The 9299-nt window shown below is 47.6% G+C and overlaps 1 protein-coding gene across 1 annotated transcript in view; it reads right to left on the bottom strand.

Moving 5' to 3' along the window:
- TRAPPC9 (trafficking protein particle complex 9) overlaps positions 1-9299 on the bottom strand; it is an 843209-nt gene that overhangs the window by 620103 nt on the left and 213807 nt on the right. The window contains 1 exon segment of the mRNA XM_025214635.1: positions 771-895. Within this exon segment, the coding sequence (XP_025070420.1) occupies positions 771-895 (125 nt within the window).

The raw sequence follows: 9299 nt of genomic DNA, 5'->3' as shown, positions 1-9299 counted from the left end.
TGTGTTGGCGGGCGGGGGGGGGGGCAGTTAAGCACCAGTTCTCTTCTCCAACCTAAATAATACAAGTTTTTCCAGCCTTTCCTCATATCATGTTTTCTATACCTTTAATAATTTTCATTTTGTTCTCCTCCGGACTCCTCCCTATTTGTCCATGTCTTGGTTGAAGTACAGTGCCCAAACCTGGACACAGTACACCAGGCAAGGCCTCAGTGTTGAGTAGAATTAATCTCTCACTGGGAAACTTTTGTTAATAGGTTAGGATACTAGCTTTTTGGGGTTTTGCGGGGGGGGGGGGGGGGGGGTTGTTTATTTGTTTTTTAAATCAGCACTGTTAGGCTGTGGACCAACATTTTAACCTTGCTATCCATGCTGAAGGCAAGACCTCAAGACCTAAAGTCCATATCATGTAGAGTATGAGCTCTCTTAATAAATAAGTACATTTCATCAGTGAGAACCCACAACTAAAATGAGCTCTTTACATCCACTTTATCACAAGCCTCAGTTAAAGAAGCTAGGCAAGAACAGACATCTTTATCAGCACAGTCTACTTGATAGCATCCCTTTAAGTTATGTCGTGTGGATGTGTGTCTGCGTGCGCGTGCATGCACACAAAGTCCAAAGATACAGAAAAACAAACTTCTTCAAACTACTAAAAGGTAGCAGGTGAGCCAGGGAGAGAGAAAACTTTAAAGGAAGGGGAATTTTTTTCAGGTATCTTTAGTACAAAACAAAGGCTGAAGCCTTCACCTATTTTGATGCCACAAACTTACCTTTACGTGACTGAAGTCACCAGCTTTGCTGCTTTCAGGAGGATTGATAGGCTTACTTTCTACTCGCGGTTTGACAATTTGTCGAAAAGGGCTGGAAAGCGGAAGTCCGCTAACACTGATCCCATCTAAGAAAAAATTGAAAGATAGAATTATTATTTTTTTCTATCAAGTTTCAAGCAGTGTTTCAGACCGCCTTGACTTAAAATAGCTGTTATATTTTATTAAATGGACAGAAAACTCAGAATAAAATTCTTGGGGGTTTTTTTACATTGAAAAGAATGGGCTTCAAAAGGAAGATATGCTCATTTTGGTCCTGATCTAAAGGCTAATAAACTCAATGGAAAGATACCCACTGAATTCAGTAGAGCTTTCTAAGTAAATCAGCATGCCACAAATCAGGGAGATTTGCAAGAAAGAACAGTGTGGCTCAAAGGCACAAAAGAGGGGTCGCACTGTTTCCCAAACATACGGTTATACTAGTGCTTATTAAAACATGAGTGGCAAAAGACAGCATTTCACATTTTACTATTATAAGGAACAAAAGGCAACTACTTCAATCCTGTAGCACAGAGGTATCAAACATACAGCCCGTGGGCTGGACCTGACCCCACATTCCCATTCCATCCAGCTTACTGGTATTGTGACAGGCTACTGGAAGTTGGAGGTAAGGCTAGTGGGGTGTAGCCTGCCACAGACTTTGTGGTACCTTGACTCTGGCTGACATACCACTTCCAGCAACATGGCTATTAGCCAGAGCCATCCCTTGGGTAGGGTGAACTGTGGCGACTGCCCCGGGAGCCAGGCAGAGTGGCTGTGGCCCCTCCTGAGGGGCCCGCCTGGAGCTGGTGGCTCAGCCCCGCGTCACAGAAGAAGCGTCCAGCCGCTCGCCACCCCTACCCCTCCACCCGAACCCCCACCCCATGCACCGCCAGCTTCATGTCCATTGAAGGGCAGCTCATCCGGAGCACGTGGGATCTGCTGGCCCCGGTGTCAAATTTCATTGCTATGGCACTGCCGTGCCCTGCCCTTGGGGGCGGGGGGGGGGGGGGGGGGGGGGGTGTGTCCCACAGCCCCGCACAGTGTTAAAGGGGCCCTGCAAAGGCTGGTCTGCCCCAGGCCCTGCACCCCGCTAGGGTTGGCTCTGCTCTTAGCAGCAAGTGGGGTGGCAAGCGAGGCAGAGAGAGAGGCCCACGCAGAACTGCCCTGCCAACTACTGACCCCCAGGACTACCACCACAGCTGGCACTGGCTCAATGGAGCTGGCTCAGGGAGAGTCTGACACGCCAGCTCTAGCAGAACTTCTAAGAAATTCTCTCCCATAACAATTTTAACAGAAAACACAAAATGATGGTGTGATGTTTTCTACAGACTGTGCATAATAAAATGTGTGAGTATGGTGGCAATTTCAAAATATGAACACTTGTAAAGTAGTAAAATTGCAAAATGAAAAACTAAAAAACTGTGAACTGCAGTGGTTCTCTCAATACTGAATGAGAAGTATACATTTCCAGAAGAAAATTCTCATCTTGTTATTCTACTACTGGTTGCCATTAGCTAGCAGGGGTTGCATCTACACAAGACACTTTACTGTGCATTAATCTAATGTGCAGTCAAGCATCACCATCTACACATGCGCAGCAAGTACTACACAGTAGATTAATTCAAATCAGCACATTAAACTAATGTGCTGAAGCACACGTGTAGAAGCTGACGGGGAGCAAATTGCTCCCCGTCAGCCTAGGCAGCAGCGGGCCACAGGAGGTGGGGAGAGCTATCACAGCTTGGCAGGAAGCTGCCTGCCAGCCACGGGGACATTGGGATCTGTCCTGACAGCTCTCCTTCAACCCACGGACATTGGGGCCAGCCCTGTGCCCCCTGCCAGCACAGGGCTGGGACCTGGGGGAGCCCAGAGGGCAGAACAGGGCAGGAGCAGTCCTAGACTAAACTGCTCCCAATGGACACATGCTCAGATGCATGCTGGGGTGCAGTTTAATGCGCCTGAATTTTCTGAACAGAAAATTCAAGCACATTAATTGCACATGTAGACGCACCCACATATAAAACAAATTAATACAAAGAAATCAAGTTATGCAAGCATGTTACTTTTTTCTGCAAATAAACTCATATCTTATTGTTAGGAAAGACAAAATTCCCAATCATTTCAATAGAATTAAAAACCTAACTACAATTCAAGACCACACATTATGCATACATCACTAGAAACATTTAGGAAATATTACCATTTTAAAAGATTTAAAAAGTCAAGAGGGCAGGAAAGCGTCAAATGATTACGGTAAAATTAACATTCAAAACTCACTGCGCAGAGCTTTTCTGCATAACCACCACTAATGCTAACTGTATGGATTGTTCTTAGAAAGTTTAGATAAATTGTGAGAGAGACAGAGAGAGCGACAGACACACAGAGAGACAGCGAGAGAGAAGTGGATAAGAAAGAAAAGAAGGAAGTATCCTGCTGCTAATGGATCCCCCAAAAGATCCACCTTTCTTATCCACAAAAAGAACCTGGTCTGATCCAGCTCTGAAGGCTTCAGTGAAACAAAGACATTTAAACAAAGGCAATGAGGAATCTTGGATTAGAATATTAAGATCACATTTACCAGCCATCCTCAAACAGTGAATGCGAGTGGAAGGAACTTGGGAAGGGTAACTCTTCAGACAACATCTGTGGGACTGCTGTGCATATCAAGTCTAGGGTTACCACAGGTCCAGGTTTTCCCAGACATGTCCTCTTTTTGGGTACTCCCATCTCCACCCGGGCAGTCTTTTTAAAATATCAGAAAATGTCCAGGATTTCGCTCTGCCTCTGCTTTCCCATCACTTCCCAGCCTGCCCCAGCAAGGAGCTGCCTGGGGCTGGGGGGAGAAGGGGAAGGGTGACTGTAGGCCAGGGGCACCACATGCTCTGTGCGTGGCCCCAGCAGCTGCAGGCAAGTAGGGCTGTGGGGGGCTGGGCAGGATGGGATGGGTGTGGGTGTGCACGCCTGCCTGCACTGGGGCTGCAGCAACGCAGGGGAGGTGCCTGTCCCGCCAACAGTGGAAGAGGGTTGGGGGGATTCTTGAGAGGCAGCAGGGAGCTGTGTGGGTTGTAGGCGGCTGCAGGTCGCGAGTGAGGGGCACCTGCAAGGCTAAGGGGTAGGGGCTGCAGATCAGGAGTGAGGGGCATGGGCAGGGCTGGGGGCTGTGGCTTGACAGTGAGGCACACCAGAGGGAGAGGGGACTGTGGGTTGGGAGCCCGGGGCACAGGCGGGGCCAGGGGGCTGCAGGTTGGGAGTGAGACATGCCAGCAGGGATGGGGGGAGGGGGCGCTGCAGGTTGGGACTGAGACATCAGCAGGGATGGGGGCGGGGGGGGCACTGCAGGTTGGGAGTGAGGGGTACCAGCATGGTCTGCGGGGCAGGAGTCAGGGGCAGCAGCAGGGCTGGGGGGCCTGTGGCTTGGGAGTCAGGGGCAGGCATATCACTGCTCCCCCCAACCATATGCTCCCGCCCCACCCACAGGTGTCCTCTTTTTTGGAACTGGAAATATGGTAACCCTGACCAAGACACTTTCCTCAACACTGAAGGATTACCCCACACTCCCGGCTGAGGAGAAGCAGGCTGAGAGCCGTCTGTGGCAGAGAGAGACTTGTCCTGTAACACTGTGCTTATCCTCGGCAATTAATCTCAGTTTTGTCCATTAATCAATGAACTTTTCACATCAGTTGGAATGACCCAAGGGTCTGTTTAAATTCTGTCTCGCCCTTCGCACCTTGCTCAAAATTTGTTAACAGTATGACTCTCATGATTTTCAACATTTCTATTTTTATAGCTTTAAGAAAAAGACTCACCATATTTATGCACATGATCCTTTCCTTACAGCTACCAATAAAGATGAAATGAAGAGACACATTCACTCTGTGCCATTTTGATATCTCCTCTCTTAAAGAAAACCCCAAGCAAGATGTAGTTGGCAATATCAAATCAGTTCCACAGGTAAAATTAAGATATGGGTGCGTGCCCCAAGAGCTGTGGGGAGAAAGGAAACCACCATGTGCAACCCTTGTTCTCTATTTAGGTTCTAGTTGACAGGCATACTGATGCAGGGGTAGGAGTCTGTGACTATTTTTATTGCCTACCTTTATCAACACATCCTTCCTTCCACAATACACCTAGAATTCAGACCCGTCTACTCTATCTAGATGGCCATTATGGTTGTTTGTGACCTCATGTTTTCTGGTCTTGAGGACTGCACATTCCATGTGTTTAAAACATGAGTGACATAATATACACACGTGTATGTGTATATACACACACACACACACACCTGCCACATATGACAGTGAGTCTGACACTTTAGTACATTTCTCCTTGAGAAAGCTTAACGTATTTCACCAGGTCTCCATACACAAAAGGTTGGACAGTTATTCTCGGGACTTCAATCAGCCTCCCATTATTAAAAGAACCTTTTAATAATCAAACCAATAATAAAAGCATTTTTGTATGGAACATATGTCTGATCCACTGATCATTCAAAAAAGACATCTCTTCAGTCTTGGGGGATGTACCAAGATGGACTGAAATTTCAGGACAGGATTGAGAAGATGCCTGTTTACAGGATCTCAGATGTAATTAAATCACCTGCGCCCAAGATGACTGGCCGCTGACAGCCGTACAAGAGCTAAAAGCTGTGGGTAAGAGTTACTGGAATTACAGACCTCTGTTTTAGCAAAATTGATCACCTTTCTTGCTATCTGAAGGAATGGCAAAGACATCCTTTACCACTTAAGTCCGAGTATGGTTTCGTCTGCAAAAGCATAACTATGATCAAACGCATAGTTCAGAAATTTGTTTCAAGCATTCTTAATTTGAAATGGCTTTGATTCACCTCTCCAATCCACCAGTTGCTCTAGTCTTCAGAGCCTATTGTGACATTCATTCCAGTGTACTGGCAAGTCTCAGTCAAGAGTGCTCAGTGAGGACTGCATTAAAGAAGGTTAGCGGACCCACAACTAAATACCACACTTTGAAACAATGTTTGGAAATCTTATCCTAATACTAAATCCTACCACACATGAGCACTAAGCTAATGTGTCTGTAAACAGTCTGACCTATATGTGGTGTTAACAGTTGGGGAAAACTGTTATTAACAGACTAAGAATACAAAATACCTCCACTTAGATTATACCAGATCAAACTTTCACTATTTAAATTCAAATTACTTGTGCAATTGAAAAGAAAAAATGCAGTCAATAACCTTTCATTTAAGAAAATAAAGACACGCAAAGGAACTACATATTTTGTTAACTAAGTTAACATATATTACAAGAGGCAACTAAAATTTTCTTCCCCTCCTCCCCAGTATCCACTCACCAGACAGAACGTACTGCTACTTAATTATTACTTTGTAAAATAAAAACACGCTTCTTCTGAAAAAGAAATAACATTTACTTAAATCATATAGCAGTAGCACAAGTACACTGACCTACACGTTTCTCCTCACATTCAACTTTCAGGTATGAAAAAAATAAGTGTATTGGGATCTTCCTGCCCAGGTTTAGTCCCCAAGGAGGATTCAAAATGACTTCCCCCATCACTGACTGACCCTGAGAGGGCAGCACTCCCTAGGGAGTTTATATCCCAATCAGGCAGATGATCCAGCTTCTTCTTCCACTCATTTGTTGGGTGCAAAGGAGGGGGGGAAAAAAGTTCTGTACCCTGGCAGCACGAAGACTGTTCCCATCTCTAGTCTCGCTCGATTATTCAACACAGGCTTTAAGGCTGTAGAGTAATACCATTAAAGGTAAAAAATGAGCATGAATTGCCAAGTTATTCCATATTTCCCCAAATGATTCCAGAACAAGACAATACAGTGAAGGTTTGCAGTGGCCACATTGCCACCACATTGCATCAGAAACCTACTAGCCAGCACAGCTACTGTCACCCATCGGCTTTCATCCTAAGCACACCACTGGATCCAGCACCTACAGTCAAGCTCTACATTGTAGCTGCATCTGCTCTGAGCCCACCACCCACCCACCGTAAGGATGAACACCTGGAGGTTCTGGAGCAGAAATTCCTACCATCACAATACAATCCTAAAACAACAGACCAACAAAGTCAGACTTGGCCCAAACTGGTACAATACCAACCCTGGGCTAAGAACAATGGACTCTCTATGGTTTTCACCTACAGCTAGGGTGGCCATATTATTTTTAAGGAAATCTGGGGGACTGCTCCCACCTCTCAGTCAGCGGTGTTCCTGGCCTCCCCCTCTGCTTCTGTGACTTTTCACCAACCAGTAGGACCAGCCTATGAAATCCAGGACTGTCCCAGCCAAACTGGGATGCTTGCTCACCCTACCTACAGCCCCTAGCTTGAAGACCTAAGACACATCTTTAATGATGTCCAGCCACTCCTGAAAAAGGATGACCATCTCAAGGTAGTCTTTGCGGGGGGCAAACCTGTCCTGACTTACAGACAGCCCCCACAACCTCAAATGGCATCTCAAACAGGCTAATTAACTCCCATCCTCACTGAGGCTTCCAAGCCTTGCAACTGACTCAAATGCCTGCTGTGTCCCTCATTAACACAACCCACATCATCACTGGACCGAATAACAAGCACTACATTCACAGTTCATTCACCTGCAACTCTGCCAATGTTATATTCTTCTAGGTTGGCGGATCTCCTCCGGCGGGCTTTAAACTAGGTTCGTTGGGGGAAGGGGGTGGCATGGGCACAGGAAGCCTCAGACAAGCAAGCCAAGCATCGCCTGCAGGAGCAGCCCAGCCTAAACCGATGACAAGCGAAACAGGTAATCACGCAAGTGACATGGGCCTAGGTACCGCTGGGATTAGGGGGGCGGTCCATTCATCTTCAGGAGGCCTCAAATGCCTCTATACTAATGATCGCAGCATGGGGAACAAGCAGGAGGAACTAGTCCGACCTGTGGGAAACAAGAAGGAGGAGCTGCGCCTCTTGTTAGCCAGCACCAACCCAGACATAGTGGGGCTCACCGAAACGTGGTGGGACCCAACACACGACTGGGCGGTGAATATCAAGGGCTACCGGCTCTACAGAAAAGATAGGACAGGCAGGAAGGGTGGAGGTGTGGTACTCTGTCAAGGAGCAACACACATCCATAGTAAGTAACACTGGGTCAGAGAGGAGCAAACGGAAGTGCTCTGGGTTAGAATACAAGGGGGTCAGGGAGAAAGGGACTTAACAGTGGGGGTCTACTACAGACCACACAACCAAGGAGAAGATCAAGATCAGGAATTCTTAAGTCACCTCATGGAGATAGTTAGGTCCAAGGTTGTGGTCATCATGGGTGACCTAAACTTGCCAGACATCTGCTGGGAGGAGCAGACAGCCAGGTCTGACCGCTCACGCAGGTTCTTAACTGACATACAGGACCTCCATCTAACCCAGGAGGTACACAGCCCCACCAGGGGAGACACCTTGTTGGATTTGGTCCTGACCACGGGCATGACCTGGTATGGGGTCTGCGGGTGCTTGACCACCTAGGCAATAGCGATCATTGTCTGCTGGAATTCACCATCCAATGAAAGGTGGCGAAAGCCTCCAGCAAGGCAGCAGCCCTCGACTTCAAGAGGGCAGACTTTAACGAGGTGAGAAAACTAGTGAGGGAAGCACTGAGGTCCCAGAGCAGGAGGGAGTTGAGTGTCCAGGAGGAGTGGTCATTCCTTAAGGAGACCATCCTTCAAGCTCGAAGGAAAGTAATCACTACACGAGTCAAAGGGGGACAAGAGGGCGTAAAGGCCCCCATGGCTCACCAAAAGCATCTGGGAAAGGAGTCAGGGAGGCATACACCCGTTGGAAAGGAAAGGGCCATCACAAGAGAGAGCTATACCTCAGTAGTTCGGGAATGTAGGCGGGCAGTCAGGAAGGCCAAGGCAGAAATGGAGCTGGGACAAGCGACCCAGATCAAGGACAACAAGAAGTCCTTTTTCCAATACATAGGGGGGCAAAAGAAGGTGCCAAGTAACGTGGGGCCTCTACAGGACACGCTAGGGAATCTGGTCATCTCACCTGATGGAAAAGCTGACATATTCAACAATTTCTTTGCCTCCGTATTTCTGAGGAGGGATCCGGATATCTCCCCCACTGGCACCACCGAGGGCCCTGTGGGTGGCACACCCAAGCCTAGCGTTAATGAGGACCTTGTCAGGGAACTTCTGGAGGGACTAGATGTATTTAAATCTGCAGGTCCTGATGATCTCCACCCCAGAGTGCTAAAGGAACTAGCAGGGGTCACTGTGGGACCTCTAGCACAGCTCTACAAGCACTCATGGCTCTCAGGCGATGTGCCAGAGGACTGGAAAAGGGCCAATGTGGTCCCCATCTTCAAAAAAGGGAGGAAGGAGGACCCAGAAAACTATAGGCCCGTGAGTCTTACCTCGGTCCTGGGGAAGCTTTTCGAAAGAATTATCCTGGCAAATGTCCAGGAAGGGCCAGCAGGGGACGTTATGCTCAGGGGCAACCAGCATGGGTTCATTAGGGGCAGGTCTT

Source organism: Alligator sinensis, unplaced genomic scaffold (genome assembly GCF_000455745.1).
Source record: "Alligator sinensis unplaced genomic scaffold, ASM45574v1 scaffold721_1, whole genome shotgun sequence".
Classification (NCBI taxonomy): Eukaryota; Metazoa; Chordata; order Crocodylia; family Alligatoridae; genus Alligator; species Alligator sinensis.
The sequence above is the reverse complement of the archived record's forward strand: the minus strand, read 5'-3'. Positions and strand labels throughout refer to the sequence as shown.